This window comes from Pyrus communis, chromosome 10, assembly GCF_041283825.1.
Source record: "Pyrus communis isolate YQ-2024b chromosome 10, ASM4128382v1, whole genome shotgun sequence".
Taxonomy (NCBI): Eukaryota; Viridiplantae; Streptophyta; class Magnoliopsida; order Rosales; family Rosaceae; genus Pyrus; species Pyrus communis.
This window is the reverse complement of record NC_142574.1, coordinates 1411313-1435554: the sequence shown is the minus strand read 5'-3', so window position 1 is coordinate 1435554 and position 24242 is coordinate 1411313. Positions and strand designations below refer to the sequence as shown.

The 24242-nt window shown below is 37.2% G+C and overlaps 2 protein-coding genes and 1 pseudogene across 2 annotated transcripts; 2 read left to right on the top strand and 1 right to left on the bottom strand.

The window, feature by feature from the left end:
- The first annotated feature begins 2291 nt into the window (after positions 1 to 2291).
- Positions 2292 to 4226, top strand: LOC137727531 (protein DA1-related 1 pseudogene; annotated as a pseudogene).
- Positions 4227 to 14516: 10290 nt separating this feature from the next.
- Positions 14517 to 18848, top strand: LOC137727320 (TMV resistance protein N-like). The gene is made up of 5 exons (XM_068466186.2): positions 14517 to 15310; positions 15410 to 16502; positions 16677 to 16955; positions 17084 to 18178; positions 18272 to 18848. Exons 1-5 carry the CDS (start codon positions 14793 to 14795, stop codon positions 18836 to 18838), a joined length of 3552 nt encoding a protein of 1183 aa, XP_068322287.2. The 5' UTR covers positions 14517 to 14792; the 3' UTR covers positions 18839 to 18848.
- A 262-nt stretch (positions 18849 to 19110) lies between these two features.
- Positions 19111 to 22806, bottom strand: LOC148693332 (Concanavalin A-like lectin protein kinase family protein). Its single transcript, XM_088677749.1, has 2 exons — positions 20476 to 22806; positions 19111 to 19248 (listed from the first exon to the last, which is right to left on the bottom strand). Exons 1-2 carry the CDS (start codon positions 22450 to 22452, stop codon positions 19129 to 19131), a joined length of 2097 nt encoding a protein of 698 aa, XP_088533875.1. The 5' UTR covers positions 22453 to 22806; the 3' UTR covers positions 19111 to 19128.
- Between the last annotated feature and the right edge of the window lie 1436 nt (positions 22807 to 24242).

Below are 24242 nucleotides of genomic sequence, written 5' to 3'. Positions count from 1 at the left end.
AAGGAGTCCTTACTGCGGCATATCTCATCAATAGATTGCCTAGTAACGTGTTGAATTTTAAATCACCTTATGAGGTCTTGAAAAATAGAAAGATCAACTTTTCCCATTTGAGAGTCTTTGGGTGTACATGCTTTGTTCACATTCAAACTCAAAATCGTGACAAGCTAGACCCAAGGGCTGCCAAATGTGTCTTTCTAGGTTATTCATCTACCCAAAAAGGTTACAAGTGCTATAATTCAACAACTAGAAAAATGGTTGTTTCAAGGGATGTTAAATTTGAAGAACATGTTCCTTACTTCTCACAATCACTGGATTACTCTAGACAGGGGGAGCATTTGATGGACTTATTTCCTTTTCCATATCCAAACAGAGAAGATGCAACATGCACTCCTAGTGATCATGTGCCGGATGATGTTAACCTTCACTCGGTGGAACATCTTGAAGATGAAAACCCTTCGTCATCAGAGATTCACACTGCACCCTCCGGTGATCCTTCCAACCATGATGTTGTTCAAATACCTGTAGTTCAATCTCCTACAATTCGTCGCAATCCTGCACGAGAGAGGAAACTTCCATCTAAGTTGCATGATTATGTGACCTACACTGCCAGGTATCCCGTGACTGATGTTATTGATTATAGCAAAGTTTCATCTTCTTTTGCTACATTCCTAAGTGCCATTAATGAAGCTCGAGAACCTCAAAGTTTTCAAGAAGCCAATCTTTACAGTGAGTGGAGAAATGCTATGGCAGAGGAGCTTCAAGCCCTTCATGAAAATAACACATGGACTATAGTGAAACTTCCAAAAGGAAAGAAGGCAGTGGGGAGTCGTTGGGTGTACAAAACTAAGTTTCATTCAGATGGCATAATCGAAAGGAATAAGGCTCGCTTGGTTGCTCGAGGTTTTACACAAACGTATGGCGTCGATTATAAAGAGACATTTGCTCCGGTGGCAAAAATGAACATTGTTAGAGTATTGTTGTCGGTTGTAATTAACAATGCATGGCCTCTCTTTCAAATGGATGTTAAAAATGCTTTCCTGCATGGTGAACTTGAAGAAGAGGTTTACATGAAGCTACCCCCAGGTCATCCTTAATCAAACAATCCAGAAATGGTGTGCAAACTCCATAAATCCATTTATGGTCTCAAGCAAAGTCCACGTGCATGGTATGCCAAGCTCAGTCATGTTCTGGAAAGAGTTGGTTTTTGTCGAAGTATTGCGGATTCTTCCCTATTTGTTCGTTCCAGCTTAGTGGGTAAACTAGTTGTGCTCATTTATGTTGATGATCTAATTGTGACAGGTGATAATATGTCAGAGATTAATGCTCTTAAACAGTATCTCAACAACAAGTTTGCTATCAAGGATCTTGGCACTCTCAAATACTTTCTGGGCATCGAGATGGCACACTCTCACAAGGGTTTCTTCCTCAACCAACGCAAGTATGTCATGGATCTTCTTCACGAAGCAAAAATGACAGATTGCAAGCCTGCTCGTACCCCCTTGGATAGCAACTTGAAGCTAAAAACTCACGGTGATCCAGTTTCCAATTTAAGTTACTATCAAAGAATGGTTGGCAAACTCATTTATCTGACTATCACACGTCCTGATATATCATATGCTGTCAGCATTGTTAGCCAGTTTATGCACTCTCCAAGCATGGATCATTTGAAGATTGTTCATTGTGTGCTACGTTATCTTAAGGGTTCCATTGGTAGAGGAATTCTTATGCGCAACAATAGTCACACTCAGATCTCAGGCTATACCGATGTTGACTGGGCAGGCAATTTTCTCGATTGCAAGTCTACCACTGGGTTTTGTACGTTTGTGGGAGGCAACCTAGTTAATTACATCGAATCCTGTATTCCATGAGTGAACTAAACATATTGAAGTTGATTGTCACTGCGTCAGAAATCAAGTTCAGTCCAAGGTGATCGACACTCACTACACGCACAGTCATGATCAACTTGCGGATATTTTCACAAAAGGATTACCCTCTGCTGATTTTCAACGTCTTTTGTTCAAGCTTGGATCAATTAATCCCTTTGATCCAGCTTGAGAGGGAGTATTGGAAGAAACTTTACTTTTCCATGTTTCCTTCCATGTTTTCTGCTTCCATGTTTCATGCTTTGCTTTTTACTTTTCCATGTTTCCTTCCATGTTTTCTGCTTCCATGTTTCATGCTTTGCTTTTTCTTTCTTTATGTTTTGCTTTCCTTTCTTCCGCTCATTTATATGAGCTTTCCTTGTAAGTTACACACATATACAAAATATAGACATTCAAAATTCAAAAAAAGTGCATCCCACTTTCAAATTGTTAGGTTCTGCAAAGAAGATGGTGGGAATTGATTTTAGACTGAAAAAATTACATTTGCTTTTGGATCTAGAAGCAAATGATGTTCGTTTTATAGGCATATGTGGGAATGCCGGCATAGGTAAGACGCTCACTGCTAGACAATTTTATGACGAATTTTCCCATTATTTTGAAGTCAGTTGTTTTCTTGCTGATGTTGGAACGGTTTCTGCAACATACAGTCTCCTTCATCTGCAAAATCAGCTTCTTTCCTCTGTTTTGAAAACCAATACACAAGTTGAGGACAATTATGCTGGTACCGTAATGACAAAGAAATATTTTAATAATAAAAAGGTTCTTCTCGTTCTTGATGGTATGGATCAGTTAGGCCAACTAGCAAGAGTGGCTGGAAATAAAAACTGGTTTGGTCTGGGTAGCAGAATCATCGTTACAACAAGGGATGAACGTCTGTTAGAGGAGCTAAGCTTGAACTTGGATTCTTGTCCACCATGTGGCAATAACGATGGATTCAGGGTATGTGCTGGCTGCAACAGGAATATTCGTGGGCGGTATTTAGGATGCATTGGAGCTTTTTGGCATCCTGAATGTTTTGTTTGCATCACTTGTAATCTTCCAATCTTGAGTTTTCTGCTCCTAGAGATGACAGTCACAGCCCTTACCACATATCCTGCTATAAGGCGCAGCACCATCCAAACTGTGATGTTTGCAAGACTTTTATCCCTATTAGAAAATCACACGGTCATATTGAGTATAGGCAACATCCTTTCTGGCTACAAAAACACTGCCCCTCTCATGAGCGCGATGGAACTCCTAGGTGTTGTAGCTGTGAAAGAATGGAGCCATGGGCGACCAAATATTTTTTACTTCCTGATGGTCGGAAGCAATGCTCAGAGTGTAATGACTCCGAAATTATGGATGATCACAAGTGCAGTTCCCTTTTTCTTCAAGTACAAGCCTTCTTTGAAGATTTAGATATGAAATTTGAGCAGCAAATCCAAGTACTCTTGGTCTGGAGACGAACACTAAACAAGGACACCGAGGTAGAAAGGCTCAGTCATCACGATCTGTCAGAGACTAGAGCAGTTTTCTCCCCTTGGCCAGAACCTATCGTTACTAGTATTCTAAGGATGCTGAAAGGACACAGTAGAATAACATCAATTCAGATGCTGTATGGCCTTCCTAGGTTGCTTTCAGGGTCAATTCTGGCTGAAATGATGATGCACGCATGGCTAGGGTTTAATATCGGAATCTGAGCCCAGAGGTTGAATTTGGTATCAGCCGAGTGTTGGCCCATATGTGGCTGGACTCTGAGACGTCTTCTGGGTCTAGTTCGACAATGTCTAATGAAGAGAAGAAGCTTGGTGAATTTTTTAAACATTCAATTGAGACAGATACAACAATTTCCGGGCGAGGATTCAGGACAGGTAATCAAGCAGTGCTGAGGCATGGTCTATGGAGGACTCTTGACCATATTCGAACCACAGGAGCTTTCCCCATTGACTTGTAGAGACAGCGACATATTTGAATTCTTGTTAGATGTACTTGATTGAATATTCAGTGTCTTTAAATAAACTAGCATTTCTGCACACGCCTTGCTGTTTATGAGAATGAGCTACAGGTCCTGATCAACAATCTGGTCATCTTGCCTAATGCTGAAAGTGGCCGCCTTGGAAACTCGCAACGCCATGGGGGCTGCCCTTGTCAGTCCTAATCTTAAGGTTCATTTTCTGAGGACATCATTTGCATCATGTTAGGGAATCGTGCTGAGAACATGTCAATCCTATTTAGGTTCTGTACAAGGAAGGGGACATGAATCCTGCTCTTGATGAAACTGAGAACATGTCTATTCTATTTATTCTGCTCTTGATGATTCAATATATCCATCTTATGTAACTCAAATCGAAAAGTGTTCTTCACGAATCTTGTTCGTCTGTTCGAGTACGATAACATATACAAATTTAAAGTCAATCCGATCACCACATCTTTAGAAAATCAGGTAGGAACAGAGAGTTTTCGTCACCTCTCTTCTGTTTTTCTGATTTCGTTTTAGCATGTTTACATCAACTCATATAGTTTAGCTAGTCAGACCGTGCACTATGAGCATAAAACTGATTGGATTTTGAATATATCCTGATGTTTGGAAAATTATTGTCCTACATACCTGAATCCTGACTCTTGAATGCTCGCAACGGTTTATACTTAGTAATAGGGATGTACGAAAGTAAACTGGAACTACGCTATAGCTGAAATCAAGGTAGGGGGTTCTCTGGAGCCTCTATAATGATTGAATGTTTGGTCTTATTAAGCTATGTGAACTGTAACTTGTTCTTGTTAGTATGTAAGAATTGCTAATTAGAATGATTGGTGCGGCCAATTACTCTTCTTGGATAATATGCTTGAGATTATATGGAGTTATATGTTGACATTATTCTTATAGATCAAATAATTATGGCATGCATATATGAAACGGAATTTATTTCATGCATTGCAATGATGAGAGGCATGGGTTGTGGGAGTTACATGGGCTTGTGTCGTGATGAATTTGGAGTGGTACAATGTATTGGAAAACTTCATTCAACTCTCATAAGGACCAGGGTTTTCGGTAAGCACAAATGATCGACGGTAAAGACGATCATTATGTGAGGGACTTTGGTGACTGAGAGAAGAACATTTTGATTTGAAAGAACAATGGAAAGTGAACGAATGTGTATCATGGGTGATAATTCATGTAACAAGATACTCGAGTCCAAAGCCCGATATAGGACGTGTGAGACCTCTGTTTTTGGAGTATGGATTAATGACAATAGAGGTGGGAATTAGGGAACATTCATGCATTCATCATGGAACCATTGTTGCTAATTTCTTATGCTTGAAATCTATGATTATGTGTCACTTAGTTTAGTTTGATCAATTATTCATGATGAGGTTATGTCCCTTTTGTGATGTGGTCTCCCTCACCCCTTTATAGTTCTTATAGGTATTGAGCCGCAAACCTAAGGTCTTGATGCAACAGTTGGAAACTAAAAGTTATTGTTAGACTGTTCATCTGTAATAGTTAGGTTCTAGCCAAAAGAATGAGGAACCTTTGTTGTATACCTTTTGAGTTGTAAATCCTTATGTAAATTATTAGTATCACTAAGCTTTCGCTTCAGAATTTTAATTTTCAATGAATGCTCTGATTTCATTTTTATTTTATTTATTTAATTTTATCACATCTTGATTATAGAAGTTTCTACTTCTATAATTGTGATGTGATTAGCTTGAGAGTAAAAAACATTATCATCTTGGGTCGGGGTGTGATACAGTACCTGGGCTCTGACACTTTTTAGCCCATCTGGTGCTGCTTTGAGCCCCCAAAATATGCCCATTTGCAAAACGATTTTTAGTTGGAAGCTAATTTGTTGAATTTTTGGGCTAATATTGTGCAAATGCCCAGATGGCCTTATGTGTTGGATTACCCCTTTTCTGCTCGTGTGAGAAAACCTAGATTGAAGTTTCATAGTGGGTGACATAATTATTTTCCTCTTCAAAATAAATAAATAAAATAAAATAAAACAGAGACATGAATATGTTTTCTGATTAGAAAGCTGGGAACTTGCAGAGAAGTCAGAAGTCTTGCATCCAATCACTTTGGTGAGGAGAGAAAAGGTAAAGAAAGATAACAACGTCCCAACAGAGAAGCTTTTTGGAAATTTCTCAGTTATTCTTCCATTTTTTTTTTTGTTTTGTAGAAAAAAGTTGTCCCTGCACTTTTGAACTAGTATTGGAAACCAGAGTCAGTCTTCCAATTTTTTTTTTTAGAAAATAGTTTTTCCTTACACTTTGGAACTAGTATTGGAAATCAGAGTCAGTCTTCCACTTTTTTTCGGAAAATATTTGTCCTTTCACTTTCAGCCCCCCTCTCAATATCGCTTACTAATTGTTTAACAATTTCTAATTTATAGCTTCTCTGTTTTTTTTATTTTTATTTTTTTTTACCATTACCGATTGTTTGAAAATTTTATGGTACTTGGAAGTATGCGATATTTTAGATATTTTAATTGTTTTTTTTAGAAAATTATATTATCTACATTAAAGTGATGGGTAGACGAAAAATCATAATGGATTAGCTATAATAATGTGGTTCAAATTCTCTTTTAATAAGAATCTAAAATCTCTTTACTTACAAGTAAAGATAAATAATACCACTTAAATCGTAATATTAAGTAGTGTTCTAAAAGATGGCTAGGCGGCCGCCTAAGCGTTAGACAGTGGGCAGCCGCTGCGATTAATCCCGAATCGGTTGTGAAATCGGAATAGCTTATTCAGCAGGCGCTTGGGTGGGGTTAGGCACGACTAGGCGGGACTAGGGGGGAAAGGCGGGTTGGGTGGGACTGGACAAGGCCATGTGAAGGACTTCGCTAGAATCTGAAAACTTTTTAGATGCAGAGCCGACGGCACGAACTCGTGAAGAAGATAATAATTTGGCTGTTTTACTCTTGCTTCTTTAGATGACTTTATGTTTTCATTATTCAATTTTTTTTTGGGAAGTGTTATTAGCATTCCAAAAATCTCATTCTACACTCCTCACAAGTATATTTTTCTTTCTAAATATAGAAAGTTTTGAGTGTAGAATGAGATTTTTGAAGTGCTAATAACAATCCCTTTTTTTTTTTCACTTAACTTTTGAATATATTATCCTATTCTTTTCTCTTTTAAGGCCCCACATATTTCCCACCAAACTATTAACCTAAAACTCCCACCTCATATAATATTTATAAAAATAAATTACACAAAATTACTTTGATTATGGATCGAACCACAATCTCATACCTCATGTTTTCTGTTAATTTTTCCGTTAAATACTTAAGTAACTTGAGACGGACCCCACTATGACGACCCATCCCGAATTATAATATATTTTATTCTTGATAGCGTGGAAATGACGAGTTTGTCCTCGAAACGTTGTGATGTGAATGTATAAGTGGGCTAAGAAAATGGACCAATTATTTCACTTCCTACTTTCTTGGGTCCAATTAAAATTGTAGGGTTGTTTTTAGACCAAATGGTTAGCCTAAGCTTGCAGCCCAATAAGATTTGAGGCAATTTAAAATTGCCCAATCCCGTGAGCCACACATACTCACACATGCAACCTTCCTCTCTCTCCTCTTTCTCTCGAAATTTCCTTTTTGTCCGTACAACTGAGTTCTCCAACCTTCAAACACCATCAATCACTCACATATCGAGTGATTGGAGGTCACTATCATCTTCTTTGTGGCTCCACGAGTCGAGTGACACCTCTGGGACGAAGAATAGTTCACGAGAACCTGAGAACTTAGAAGCTCCGGTGGGGTACCTTGTTTCCCCGACGTGATTGTCGAGGTTTTACTTGCTATTGAGGCTTAGAAATGTATTATTACAACTCCTCTAGTGGTTTAGACTACTTTTGGTTAAGTTTGGACGTTGAAATAAGCTCGGTAGTGGGTTGGCAAGAGTAGCCGGTTTTTTTCAAGGATTTTTTCGGTCATTTTCCATCGAATTTAGGACCCCAAATGGGTGAGATCATGTTTTTCTAGTTCAGGGCTTCAATTTGATATACAATTCATGAAATTTGGTGTTGAAACAACGGAGATATTGAGATTCAAAGTTTTTCCAGAAACCGGCTAGTGCAGCGGCGGCCGGCGATTGATCCCGACGAACCACCGGAGAAGACAGAGCATATTCCGTAAACTTTGATGGAATATTCTTAACGGCGTTAGGTATATTTAACGGAATATTCCCTAACGGTGTTAGGGTTACCGTCAGCGTGCTAGGAATGTGCCTTGGTCGACGCGTGAGGGTGCGTGGGAAGTCGGAAAATTATTCAAAAAATATGGAGATGTTCATGGTGTTGAGTAGGCCATGATGGTATATTCAAACACCCCAATTGAGCAACATATGAGAAGTTATTACAAAGTAATGGCTATGTGCTTAAAACGTTAAAATAAGTGTTTCACATATAGGTGAGACGTTTCCAGAGGACAAGCGCAGCCAGGCAAGACTTGGGGTTTACGACCTGACTACATACCAGTGAGTGGGCTTTTGGTTTTATATATATATATATATATATATATATATATATATACATATATACATATATATACCTTATGTTTCCCAAGAATTGTTTAAATGGTTTTTACGTTTTAAATGCCATGTCATATGCATTACATATTAGAGTATGCTTTAATATAGCTGTGCATATTACCGCTCGACGCTGTGGACACTCAGGTAAGCTTCAGGTAAGTATATAGTGATGATTGTGATGGTTGTGATAGTAGTGTGTATGATTTTGATGAGTTGTTTTTAGTGAATTATATCCTGCACCCCAATGTTAGTGCTTCTCCCGAGGACAGGGTCTAGCCTTTATGTGATCGTTCACCTCCCGCACCACATACTCACCTTGGATCCAAGGCAGGTGACAGTCTGTCGTACAAACCACATTAGGTCGTTACGACTCGTAGGTGACTTGCGATACTTTGCACAGCCTTCACGTGATCGTAGCACTTGAGCGTATTTATTTACACCTAACCTGTCGTATAGACCACATTGGTGGTTCCGTTTAATTATTCAATTTAATTATTCAAATGAATGAATGAACTTGTGGATCTACGACCTCTACCCAGTTTATCATCTCATTCCCATTCCTAGTTGGACAATTAAAGTTCCCATCTAGTTTTAATTATTTGTTAGATAGGTATAATTCCCTTCTTTTTTCCCTTTTCAAGTTCAATGTGCCTTGAAATTGGATTGAAGGATGTTCTTACTACTTTATAATATATGATATTCAAATCAAACACAATTTATCACAAATAACCTTCCATTGACCAATTTAAGATGAGTTTCAAATCAAACAAATTCTGAATTAGAAGACCTAGCCTTTGCCTTGCTTCTCTCCACCAAAATTCTATTGTTTTATTTCAACCTCTGTTAACGAAAAAAATTCTATCAAAAATTCGAATTTGTAAAGGGAAAAAATTAATACAAGAATTAGATTTTGCAAATGTAAAATTTATCGAACACACCCACGACTTAATAAACCAAAAGATGAATTAGTGAAATTTTGTAAACATTGTCATTTATCGAATACGGGTTGAACTAATTCTGCAAAAATGGTCGAAGATGGATATTGATTCTACAAAAACGATCGAGGACGAGTTGAACTGATTCTAAAAAAACTATCAATGATGGGATGAACTGATTTTGCAAAAACGTTGAACTGATTCTACAAAAAATGGTCGAGGACAGGTTAAACTAATTCAACAAAAATGGTTGAGGATGGGTTGAACTGCATTGAAGTGATTCTGCAAAAACGGTTGAGGACGGGTTGAACTAATTCAGCAAAAATGGTAGAGGATGAGTTGAAATGCGGACGAGTTGAACTGATTATGCAAAAACGGTCAAGGACATGTTGAATTGATTATGCAAAAATGGTCAATGATGGGTTGAACTGAAGGATGACAGGTTGAATCGATTATGCAAAAATGGTCAATGATCGGTTTAACTGATTTTGCAAAAACGGTCGAAAAGAGGTTAAACTGATTTTGTAAAAATGGTCGACGACGGATTGAACTGATTCTGGAAAAATGGTCGATGACAGATTGAATTGATTTTGCAAAAATGGTCGATGAATGATTGAACTGATTCTGCAAAAATGGTCGATGATGGATTGAATTGATTCTAGTAATAAATGATACAAACTGATTCTGCAGAAATAGTCCAGGATGGGTTGAGCTTATGGCACATTAATTTTGTTGAAGTTGTGAGCGCTGAGTTCTATTAACAGCCCTAAAGCCTTAGGGGTGTGGCTGATAATTGAAAACATTGTTTCCATGTTTTTGGGCTGGGTTTTAGTTGTTTTTATGCTTTTGTCTCTCCTTAACATGTTTAAAAACTAGTGGAGTTCTTTAAAATATATTAAAAGTTTTTGTCAGTATATATAGCGCTCCCTTAATTCAATTCATTTACACACACACACACACACACAATATTGTAAATTCAATTAATTTAAATGATAGATAGTAAATTTATTTAAATTCACCTCGGTCGCCTAGCCCCCTAAGCGTTAGACCTTAGCTCACCATCCAATTAGTGCCTAGTGTTTTTTAAAACCTTGGTATTAAGTAGTGAATGTTTTAATTGTTAAATTTTTGTTAAAAATACAAATATCAAAATATAACAATTAAAACAATGGAGTATCCCATACTAAAGACCACCCAAGGATTTTGGTTATTTTGCTCCTACTTAGATAAATAGTCATACTAACTTTTATTTGTTAATGAAATAATTCACCAATAAAATAATTCACCATCTCACACTATCTCGACTATATCATGTAGTCCCAACAACCACCACTACCACTACCACTACTAGTAGAAGAATTACTTTGTTGACCATCTTCCTCCCATTTACTTCCATTCCTACCTCTCTCTTAATTTCCTCTCTTCCTACAACTTTGCTGTGAGATTTTCATTGTGATTTTTTTGCTTCTTTTCATTGGGATGCTCGTGTGAAAAAGCCTAGATTAGTGGGAGACATAAGCATTACCCTTTCCTTTTTAGAAAAAACAGAGAGGCATGAATATCTTTTCTGATAAGAAAGCTGGACAGAAAGTCTTGCATCCAATGACTTTGCGAATAAGAGGAGGTAAAGAAAGATAACGCGCCCCAACAAGGAAACTTCCTGGAAACTTGTCATGGTCAGTCTTCCACTTTTATTGTGGAAAATCCTTGTCCTTTCACTTTGTAATGGTAGTACTAATACATATATACAGGGATTTCCTTGTTGCTTCTTTGAAGGAGATTTACTTGCACGGAAACATTACACTGGTGTGGCTCAAATTGATCCCCGCCTCAGCATCGTATTTTAACTTTATGGTGTGACAATACCTAATATGTCGATTACACCCTGTTTCAGATGAAAAAAGTGTGAGTAAGTATTCCTAATTGTTTAACCATTTCTCATCTATAGCTTCTCTGGTTTTTTTTTTTGGGACCATTACCATTTGCTTTTTATATGGAAATTTTACGGTACTCAGGAGTATGAAATACTCTAAATGTTTTAACTATTAAATCTTTATTTAAATATGCAAATATCAAAATATAATAGTTATAACCCCTAAATATCATATATTATGGAGCATCCTAAATAGTCGTATTAACTTTTCTTTGTCAATGAAATAATTCACCATTTGACACTATTTCCGACACTAAACCACCACTACCAGTAGAATTACTCTGATGTGCATCTCTCTTCCATTTATTTCCATTCCTACCTATATCTCAATTTCCTCTCTTCCTACAACTTTGTTGTGAGAATTTTTAGTGTGATTTTTCTGCTTCTTGCCTTGCCTATTGTCACTTTTCTCTGCATGTGTAAATTTGTATTGATCCTGTATTTTATTTTTCTAGTATTTTCTCTCAGTCCTTAATATCTTTTGCTTAATATACATTTTCAATTACCAAAAGAAGATTTAAAGTTGGGTAGTTTTATTCACATCCCATTATTGAATATATCTTACATACTTAAAGCATCTCACATTTACTTTTCCAATTAAAATTGATCTTGACGGACCTCCACGTACTTTCCCATTATACTGTCAAACACTATACTCTTTATATATACCCCACATTTTCTACATACACACCACACAATCCAAATCCTACACCCACACTATCCACATCCAAGGTGCAGCCTCAATGTTAAATGTAGAGGCGTCGCCTTGTGAACGATCCTATTTAAGTACACAAAAATTGATAAATTTGGATAACTAACCAAAAATTGGTAACCGTCGACTGGAATCCTCACAGATTTAGGTGTTAAACGAAACAAAGAATTTTATTATCTTTGAATAACATGAATTTTATTACCGTCGAATAACAAAAACTTGCTGCAATCGATTTTGTAATTTGTAATTGCATGAAACAATTCATTTTGTGAATGAGGATTTTATTTCAATGGGTGGGTTTTACTGTCTTAGCAATGATAATGGAAAGAAGGAATTATTTTTGGGTTTTTTTATTAGCACATCGTATATTCTTGAATACATCCCACATAAAAATTTATTATTAAATGACTCATGTATCTTAATGTGAAATGACTATTTAGGCACTATAAAATTTTAAAAGAAATTACCCACACAAAAATATTTACTGATATGAAAATTTTCCTCTGTTGAATATACACTTTTTATTTGCACCCACATATTGTTGGATACACCCCACATAAAATTTTGGGGTTTTTAGATCCAAGTCCAAAAACATAAAGTGTTTTTTGGAGTGAGTCCAGTTATTTAATTATATGTTTTTATTTCTTTTATACTCATTTTATATTTTCTAAAAATATTAAAAATCAATTAAAATCTTCTAATATTATGCATTTTCCAACTCCAAAAAAATATATTTAATATCTTATAACCAAAAAAAAAAAAAAAAAAAAGACTAATAGACTAACATAAATTTATCTACAAAACATTCTACCCTAACTCAAGTAACAAATATATGAATGTGTATATTATGCATATACGTGAGATATGAAACCTAATTAAAAGGTAGAAAAAAAACATAACATAGCTACAAGCAAGACACATTAATCTGTGACAAGTTAATTATAAAAAAAAAAAAAAAAATTTGTTATATAGGTAGATAAATATGATCAACCTTTGATATAGGTTGATTATAAAAATTAAAATAAAATCTATAAATGGGGTTTAAAGCAAGAGGAAGAACGAGAAATAACAAAAATATAAATAAAAAGAAATAAGCAAAGAGATAATTGGGAAGAAATTTGATTTATATAATAAATCTTATAATTGAATAGATAACTATTGATAATTAAATAATTAAATATACCAAATTAGACTTATTTTAATAAGTTGGACTATTCCTACTATTAGCTCAAAAAATTAGACTTATATCAAGTTTCCCCTAAAATTTATTATTAAACAAATTATATACCATGATATGAAACGACTATTTAAGCCTCCAAAGATGTTAAAAAAGAAAATTACTTTTTAATACACGCGAAATCATTTTCGATGTGTATTCAGATTGAATGTTTATTGTCTGCGATATATTTTTTTAGACTCTATACCCTTACCCTGTATTTGAATCACTAAACGCAGCATGCTTGTGAAAAATGTATTATTCCTTCCAATTATTGAAAAAATGGACAACTTAAGTCGAAATATATGTTGTGAAAGTGAAGTAGATGATGCTGCTTTAGTTGATCAATATATAGCAGAATTGAGGCGCAAAATGCAGAAAAGTTCCGATATGGGGGTGTATTTTAAAGTATGTGGTGTAAGGGTAGTATGGAAAAGTAGATGATGTGTATTTTTTTCTTTTGAAGAAATGGTATTATCTATAATAAAGGGAAGGGGGATGGGTTAGCTTCACAATGAGCTAACAATAATGTGGTTCAAATTCGTATTTGACCAGAATCGAACTTAAAACCTCTCACTTACAAGTGAAGATGAATATCACTAGACCGTAGTACTAATCGGCAATACATGAGGTGTATCAAGACAAACTTTAAATAAAAAACTGGATGTGGTGCATTCAGCATGAGATGTATTCAACATTATATGGAGTGCGAATAAAACAACCCTTAGTTTTCCATAACTAGTCAAAGAAGCACTGACTAAACCATTTAGGTTCCATAACCAGTTAAAAAACTATTTTCGTTGATAAGGAAAAATCTCCACTCACCAGCCTTTGGTTGCATATAAAAGGCCTTAATTTGCATGAAATCATTAAAACAATAAAAAAATTATAAAATCATATCTCATGTAAAGCTTCTAAAACATTGATTTCATATTCCATTCCTCAAAAAAAAAAAAAAAAAAAATTCAATCAATGTGTTTCTATATATATATTTTTTTATAAATTAGAGTTTTGTTCTACGATGAAGGGTGGGAGTGACTTGGACAGCTTGAAGAGAAAAATAATATTTGCATAATTAATTTAAAAGTTATATTGAAAAAAAAAAAAAAAACTTACGAGGCCTAAATAATCATTGCATATTAGGGTGTATAAGTCATTCAATAAAAACTTTAATGCCGGATGTATTCAACAATATATGAGGTGCTAAAAAAGCCTTTAAAGTTTCTATTTTCTTTTCCCTGCTCATTTTTGTTTTACTTGTTCATTGACTACTAGTTCTTTTTCTTTTTTTTCTTTTTTTTTTTGCAGAACTCATTTTCCGGTAACTGAAAATGATTCAACAGCTTAAACTGAGTTATCAAGGACTGTAAGATCAAATCAAATTGTCAAATACGTGTTGGCATTGAGTCAAATATCAGACCACAGTGAGTCCATGTAACATTTATGAATAAAAGATGCATCTAAAAGAAAATTTAAAGTTTTAGATTTTTTTTTAAATTTTAAAACATTGATCTTCTATCTTTTTACTTGTTCATTCAGTTACCGTTTGCAGTACCCGATTTACAGCAACTGTTTTTTTTTTCTGATGGCATTGAGCGCCCAAAGAGCTACTGCATCTCTTCTTTCGAATGAATCAGCTCCTCGATGGAAGTATGATGTGTTTTTGAGTTTTAGGGGTGTAGACACCCGCAAGGGTTTTGTATCCCATTTATACCATGAATTGTGCAAGTGCCAAGGGATTACTACTTTCTTTGACGATCGAGAGCTTGAAGGAGGAACAAGTATTTCCCTTGAGCTCCTGAGTGCGATCAAAGAATCGCATATTGCAATTGTTGTCCTCTCACCAAACTATGCCTCTTCTAAATGGTGCTTGAACGAACTTAGAACCATTCTTCAATTCATGGAAGCCAGGAACTCAGTTCTGCCGGTCTTTTACGAGACGGATCCATCTGACGTTGGAAATCAACGGGGATGTTTTGCCAAAGCCTTCTTGGAGCATGAAGAAAAGTTGATCAGTATCGAAGATAAAAAAAAGGTGGTCCAATGGAAAGCTGATCTAAAAAGAGTGTCCAAAATTCGTGGTTGGCATTCGAAGGAATCTAAGTAAGCATGCATGGACAACTTTAATTTCCTATGTCTTAGTAGAGTCAAACTTGAATTCTTCGTTTATGCTTTTTTGATTGGTTATTTTATACCATGTAGGGGTGAAAGTGAGCTCATAGAAAAAATCGTCAAGAGCGTGTGGAGGAAAGTGCAAGCTACATTCACGCTATTAGATTCCTCAAGGAAGTTAGTCGGAACTGATTCTGCACTCAAGCAACTAAGTTTGTTGTTAGCTCATGATGCAGATGATGTTCGATTTATTGGGATAGCTGGGATGGGTGGCATAGGCAAGACTACTCTTGCCGAGCTAATTTATGATAAAACCTTCCACCATTTTGATGTTCATTGCTTTCTTCGCAACGTTAGAGAGGTTTCTAAAGCAGACCCTACCCTAATTGGTCTTCAAAAAACACTTCTTTTACCGATGTTGAAAGAAAAGATTCGGGACCAACAATGTGGAATCAAGTACACCGAGAAGTGCTTATGCAACAAAAAGGTTCTTCTTGTACTTGATGATGTGGATCACATAAGCCAGCTACAAGTACTAGCTAGAAAGAAAGATTGGTTTGGCATGGGAAGTAGAATTATCATTACAACTAGAAATGAACGTCTGCTAGTCCAGCATGACATAACATTATGTCATAATGTCAAGGTGTTAAATGATGATGAAGCTCTTGCACTGTTTAGTCAAAATGCCTTTAAGAATCTGCCTGAGGATGGGTTTTTGGAACTGTCTAAGTATTTCATTAATTATGCTGGAGGCCTCCCATTAGCTCTTGAAACTTTGGGGTCAGCTTTGTTTAAGAGAGGGCTAGATGCTTGGAATAGTGTACGGGATAATCTATCAAAAATTCCTAATCCAGCAATTTTTGATAAACTTAAAATAAGTTTTGATGGACTAGAAGAGATGGAGAAGAGAATTTTTCTCGATGTTGCATGTTTCCACAAAGGGAAGTACATGAAGCGAGTAATTGAAACACTAGATAATTCTTTTGGAATTTCTAGTAGTATTGTAATAGATTCGCTAATTGAGAAATCTCTCCTCTATCAAGATCACCTAAAACGTATGTGGATGCATGATTTGATACAAGAAATGGCATGGACAATTATTGGTCACGAGTCTAAAGAGCCTCGTCTGCGCAGTAGGTTGTGGCTTTACAATGACATTTACCATATATTCATGACGAATACGGTAAGATTTTTTTTTTTTTTTTTTTTTGAACATACTATATCATTTACACTAACAGGGAGAAGGTGGGAATACGGTAAGAAGTTAAATACCAAGTTTGGATGAAGATATAATTTTATTTGACACTATGTTAGACTTGAATGCGAAATTAATTTGTCTTTTTTTCTTTGTTGTTAGGGAACGGGGGCGATTGAAGCCATATCCTTACGCCAACTCAAAGTAGAAGAGGTACGCCAATGGAATTGCGAAGCCTTCTCTAAGATGGATGGACTGAGGTTTTTGGAATTCGATAATTTGATTTTTTCTTCAGGCCCCAAATTTCTTTCATGTTCCTTGAGAATTATAAATTGGAGTTTCTATCCTTCTAAGTCTCTTCCAACCAACTTTCAACCACATTTGCTTACTCAACTTAAGATGCGTAAGAGCAAACTTGTTCGACTATGGGAGGGGAAAAAGGTTAGTATTGAATAAATGCTATTTCATTTACAAAATAACTATATATTATTTATTTATTTATTGTTTTGAATAAACTTTAAGGTTGTAGAAGCTAAATATATGATTTGAACCTTATTGGTGTTGTACAGGACTTGCCCAACTTGAAATATATCGATCTTAACTACTCCAATAAATTAATGAGTACTCCGGATTTCAGTGGTATTCCAAATCTTGAGAAGTTGATTCTTTGTGATTGTAAGAATTTAGTTAAGATTCACCCGTCTATTGGAGTCCTCAAAAGACTTGAAGTTTTGTACCTTCATGGCTGTGAAAGCATAAATAGCCTCCCAAGTAAGGTTGAAATGGATTCTCTTGAGACTTTCAATCTTGATGGCTGCTCAAATGTGAAAAAGATTCCAGAATTTGGGGAGCAGATGAAGAATTTGTCCCTGATTTCCTTAAAAGGAACTGCGATCGAGAAAATACCTTCATCAATAGGACATCTGGTTGGCCTTAAGGGTTTGTATCTACGTAATTGCAAAAATCTCTTGAACCTTCCAATGGCTATTTCTACTTTGAAGTCTCTTACATATCTCGATGTGATGGGATGCTCAAAACTTGACAAACTCCCAGGAGACATGGATCACTTAGAGGTGCTTGAATTGGGAGCCACTATGACCGAGCCGCTTGTAGGTATGAAAAATCTCAAACGTCTTGTGTTTGACAAATCGGATGCTAAAGTAACGTACGGATGGGGCCTTCTCCGCTTATTAGGACTCGAAAAAAGTCGTCCTGATCCTCTTTGTTGGGGTTTGGTATTGTCTTCTCTAAATCGTTTATGCTCTTTGAGAGAGTTATATCTAAGAAATTGTAAACTCTCTGAAGGAGACATCCCCAATGATATTGGCTGCTTGTCCTTTTTGGTAGAATTGATTCTCAGTGGAAATAATTTCATCAGTCTACCTGAAAGCATTAGACACCTTTCTAAGCTCAAGTATCTTGATTTGGAGGGGTGCGAAAGCCTTCAAGAATTGCCACCTCTTCCATCTAGCAACGAATTATGTGTAAATGTGAAAAATTGTACTTCCTTAAAAAGGTTGTCAGATCCATCCAAGTTGAGTAGTAGAGACACCAATTTGTATGACTTTGACTTCACTTGCAAGAATTGCATTGCATTGGTTCAAGATGAAGGCTGGAATAATACAATACTCTCTAGGATTCGAAGAATTGCTACTCAGACCAAGGTGCTCTCTCTTTATCTCCCCCCCTCCCCCCTCTCTCTCCCTCTTTCTCTCCCTCCCTCCCTCCCTCTCTCTAAAATAGTTCTTTTGTTACAGGGACTGAATCTATATTTCGATAAACTGGACCCAGATGTTGTATGGCCTGGAAGTGAAATTCCAGAGTGGTTCAGTAATCAGAGTGTGGGACATTCAATAAATGTGGAGCTTCCACCACCATCATGTACCAACTGGCTGGGGATTGCCTTTTGTGTTGTTTTTCAAGATCCTAAGCAAAAATTGGCTAATCTAGCTACCCTTTGTCATTATGATTATTTCAATATTCAGTTTTTAGGGGATTGCCTTCTGCGATGGGATTGTAAAATAGGGTCTCTTGAGTCAGAACACATTTGGATATTTTATTTTTCTCGTGAAAATTGTCACCAGGAACAGTTCGTATTCGAAACTTGCTTTTATGATATTGACGGGGGAAAACAAAAAGCAGACTTCAATAGTGTGAAGAAGTGTGGGGCTCGTTTGGTATACAAACAAGATTTGAAAGAGCTCAACCAAACATTGAAAATCCTGAAGCGAACACATGAATATCGTGACGAGACAGCTTCAAATGGATCTGAAAGTGCTAGATGCAACGTCATAGAACAAATCCGCAAAAGGCATTGTTATTAGTCACTATCTTATAATAAATGCAAGTAAATCACATGGATTTGTCGCATCAGCTTAATTGTATTGAAAAATATATTTTGCTTTGAACTATAAGATGGCTATATTTATTGAAGGGCGAGGGGAATGAATGTTTATGCATAGACAATTTTGCAATTTATTTGGGCATTAACTAGATTGATTTAGTATTTAATATTGAGCTTGTAATATGGACCATTGTATCATAATCCATGTGAACCCTAAGTGTCATAGCTCACAATAGTTTTTCATTTCCGTTCACTGTAAAGTCAGTTGCATCATAAGCTTGGGAAGAATTGGCAAAGCCGGACTTGAAGTAGTATGAATACTATCCCAGCGCCGTGGAGTTGGCCTCCATGTTTCTTCCTGGTACAAGGATGAACCACAAGGTTCATTTCCTGAAAACACCATTTAACGTTAACACTAGGGAGCTTAATTCAAATTTTTGTAGAAAGGAAGAATTGACGTGTTTCAGTCTGTCTTTGTAACTAATGGAAACTGGTGTGCGGTCCAGAAACGGCAATAATTTTTTTTGTTCAGTTTCCAAAGGCCCCTTCCGCAAAAACCAGACAAACCCGTAAATCAGTATACATCTTGTTAGTGAATTTGAGGACATGCCAATCCTATCTAGCTGCTGTACCAGGTAAGGATACGATTGTTTCAAATACTACTTAGGCTTCACATTACATACGAAACCCATATTAATTGCACACTTATGACTTTAACTCCGAAACACTTTCTTCGATGTTGATGGACATGGGAAGTGCTTGTTGGAGAATGAGTAGTTTGAATAAAGCTCAATTTCTGGAAAAACACTGTTGCCTCGATCTGCAGTCATCTGCTGTTGTACGTGATGATATTTCATTTTATTTTTTTTAGCTACAACATCAAGTTAACAAATAACAAATTCAAAAGGAACTTCATTCAATCTTTCGAACATCATTTAAAGTATCAAGTCCATCAGCTAATGTAAAAATGCTTTTGTAACGAATGGAAACTTAAATCATTATGCATTTTGTTTGTGAGTTAGAACATGTCAATCCTATCTTAGCGGCTCTACCAGGTAAGGAGACGTGAATCCTGCTCTTGATCATTCAATGTATCGCCATCGTCATATAGGATTCAAATACTGTTTAGGCTTCACATTTGATACGACAATCAAAAACCCAAATCAATCTGCTGCAGCCTACAGCATGAAGTTTAACTCAATCTTTTGAACATCATTTGAATTAATAAGTCCATTAGCTATAATAACAAAATGCTTGAGACAATGCCAATCATGATTAAACAGACAAGGAAAAGTTCTGCTAAACACTCTGAGCGTTTAATTTCTATACGACATCAAACACAATTTCGGACTACAAAATCTACAAATTAACTGAAGCAATTGAATAGGACTCCCCAAGATCCCCAGTCAACAAAAAACTCCTAATTTCTCTGTTACGAACTGCACTGAAATCCTACTCTTAAATTGAAGTTACTTGATCTATTATGAGCTACTAATCCTTGCCAAAGTGGCTCTTCGGAGTCAAATATTGTACATCATCATGTTCAAGACTTGGCCGAACACCACAACAAAGCGGGATTTCTTCACATTCATCAGGATAAACAGGGCGAAGGCTTACCCTTGGTTTTCTTGGTGGCAGCAGAGGAAGAGGCGTTTCACCTTTAAGAATCCTTGCAGCTTCCTTCACCGTTGGCCTCTTCACATGGTTTGGGTGCACACAAGCAAGTCCAGTCATCAGCATCCTCTCCATCTCTACCATATCAAGCTTCCCCATCAACCTCAGATCAGCAGCTTCAATCAGTTTCCCCTTTTCCCACATGCTCCAAACCCAATCAACAACCACTGCTCCATCATCCTCCACCGGCTTTCTTCCCGTTGCCACCTCTAACACCACCACACCAAAGCTGTAAACATCAGTTTTAACAGTTGGAACACCTGAATAAACATATTCTGGAGCAAGATATCCCATTGTACCGGCTGGTATAGTTGCTTCTCTTGCAATGATTGAACTATGCTCATACACTTCTGCTAGACCAAAATCCCCTAGTTTGGCGTTAAAATCTGCATCGAGCATTATGTTGCAAGTTTTAACATCTCTGTGAATTATTTGCCTCTCACACTCCTCGTGAAGATATGCAAGAGCAGAAGCGACTCCAAGAACTATATTAAGTCTTTGCTTCCAGGACAGAACCACTGCTGAATTGAAGCTTTTGTGAAGAACTTTGTTGAGGCTTCCGTTGGGCATGTACTCGTACACCAGGACCAACTCATTACCCTCACAGCACCACCCATGAAGCTGGATCAGATTCTTGTGCCGCAAACAACCCACCATAGTTGCAAACTCCGTGGTAAAAGGATTACGCAGACTACCGATCACATCACCCCTCTCAAACCTTTTCACAGCCACTTCTCCACCAGAGGACAGAGACCCTTTATAAACCTTAGCTGATGCCCCTTCCCCGACAACCCTGTGTCGGTTAAACCCCATTGTTGCCGATCTTATCTCTGCAAGAGACAAACTCGTCGGAACTTTATTCGCCTCAACTCTACAAGTTTTGCCCTCTCTGCTCCTTCTGGCAGTGACCCTTCTCTTTTTCACACACACAAAACAAATGACAAAAACAAATGCGATTATGGAGACAACAAACGCGGCTAAACCTCCCAACCCAAGAGCCATCTCCACTATCTTTGTTTTTCTTTCATGGGAACGATTTTCCGGGCTGCTTTTGGTACTTGAATCTTCTGGTGAAGAGCACATGAAGCAGTCCCCTTCTTCAAAGGCATCTGTAGGATTCCCAGGTGGAAGAGACCCGAAAGTCTTGAACCTCCACCTGTAAACAACATGAACTGAAGAGCCATGCCCATTCGAGGCTGAGAAACCTACACGCATGAACTCCTTGAACTGGTTGGAGAGGTCAATCTGAGCAACAAGAAGAGGCGTTGGAGGCCTAGTTGACGAGTATCCGACCCAAACCCGAATCATCTTGACAGCATCTCTGTACTCAATCCAAGCAGTAATCTCCCTCCCACTTGTCAAATCAATACCTCTTGAAACAACATCAACACAGGCAACAGACACAACTGTGTTCAAATCAATACCAATGTGGTTCCCATTGATGTCACCGACCATAGGATCAAACCTAGTATCGAATTCCACAGCGAAGAACGATTCTTTCGACGCTGAGGATGGCTCCGGAAGTCCCATATACCCCCCTCTGGATGATCCCAGAGAATCAACATCGGGGGTGATCACAAACGCAATGCCATCTCCAGAAGAACACAATCGGGAACTTGGGGTGATTGAGAAAGAGAATCGGCACAAGAAAGAGGCAGTGGCGTTGGTTTTCGAGTCAAGAAACCGAATTGGGTAGGCGTAAAATGCTCTTCCAACCCCAGAAGAAGCAGAAGGGGAGGAGGAGGGGCAGGTGGTGAGTTCTTGAGTGAGACTAATCGCGGTGTTGGTGATGGAAGCGTCGCCGAAGAGGGTGAGGTTATTGTTCGTCGCAGGCAAGAACAGGACAGAAAGCGAAGGGAAACTGAGGTTGGAGACGAAAAAGAAAAGGACCCAGAAGAGAAATGGACGAGATGAATGCATTGCTGTAAACCCAAATGCAGAAACTTTCTCGGGAAAATGAAAGGCGTAAACTTTCTCGGGAAAATTACAAAGAAACAGTGGTCAAGTAGTACCAGGATTGTCTTCCCCTCTGGATTTCTGCGGATGCTTCTGCCAATCTTGATACTTGAAAGCTTCAACCAGTCGAATGAATGAGAGAGAGGGACTGGGAGACGGAGCGATTTGAGAGGGAAAATTGCTCCATTTGATTGATCGACGAAAACCCAATTTTAGGTCCCGAGTTAAGAGTTCGCTATGTTGCACAAGAACTGGGCCTGCTTGTTTGTGTGGTGGGTAGAACTTGGATGGAGTATTTTGGACCCGTTTGTTACACAGGATTAGGAGGGATTGCCTTGGATAAGACTTTTATCCTGTTTGGTAAGGGAACTGAAGCAGGGCACATGATTCAAAAGGACTATAAAAGGTTACTTCTTGCTGTAAGTAGAATGAGACTTATGTTTTGATCCCTGAAATATCTAGAATTGTGTATTGTCCTTGTCCCGTACGATTATTTTTCTTCTCTACGGTTGTAAGGTGGTACACAGGTCACTAAGGTTTTCATGTCTCTCCTTGAACTAAGAGATAATGAGCCATGTGTTCAATTCATTTTTAATTCACACATTCCGTCATTTTGTCATTTTGTTGTCTTCATGAATCAAAGTATAATAGATTGGCTATCTCAAATAATACTATCTGAGGGGCACGGTGGCTCATTTTATAATTTTATAGTGATCCGGTTAATTTATAATTCGTAGAAACTCAATGACCTAATTAATTGCTGAAACTCTGAAGACATTCAATTGTAGTGAGAAAATCTGCTTTTAGTTTTGAAATACTGCTATTTGTGCCAAGTTGCATTAGTGTTTCTTGTTTGTAAATTTACCCAAATTTTCAGTAGGTTTCCTGGATACGCGTAAAAAAAAAAGTTAAGAAAATTATTAAGTTGGCCATTTCACCTCATCCTTTATTTGTTTTTTTATTTTCAAATACTTTTTCTCCAAAATGACTAAATAATGTGGTAAGGATCATCATCACTTGAAGATAGTGTCGTATCTATGGTTGCTCATTACAACACTTTAGCCAAAGGGCCCCTTTGTAATTTTGGTGCCAAATTTTTGTGTCATTGAACCAAATTTTATAAATTTATACTCTTATGAAAATATATATAAATATACCGCCTTAATAATTTTGATGCCCTTAATTTTTTTGGGCCTCGGACAGTCGTTTTGCCTGAATTGGGCATGGGCCGGCCCTGCAAAGGGGTTTCAACAATAGAATCAGTTCTGTCGTTAATAAAAGGGCACATCAAATCAGAAAAAATCAGTTCTATTTGATCTTAGCGAAAAAGTAAAGCTCTGTTTGATCCAACCCTGCCGATATCACATACATAACAATTGAATTCTAGTGATCGTCAAAAATTAGATTTCATGAAGTTGATTCAAGTGGGTGGAAAAGGAAATTAAGAAAATCCATTAACAATTTCTGCAATGAAGGAAATCATTAGTGAAAGCAAGCCAAAGAGTTCCATTAAACTCCTATGACCGACTTATGTTGATTGGGGGGGGGGGGGGGGGGGGGGGGGGTAAGGAATTACAACCCTAATTTGGTCAAAGTACGTACCCATACCATGTTGGGGGATTGCTATCCTAATTTTTTTTCATCCTCCATGAACGAAGTAAAATTTGGCGCTGATTGATGTTGGTTAGTGTTTTTGACATTCCCATGGTGTAGAGACTTTCCTTGTGAGTTAGGTTAAAAATTGACTCTAATAT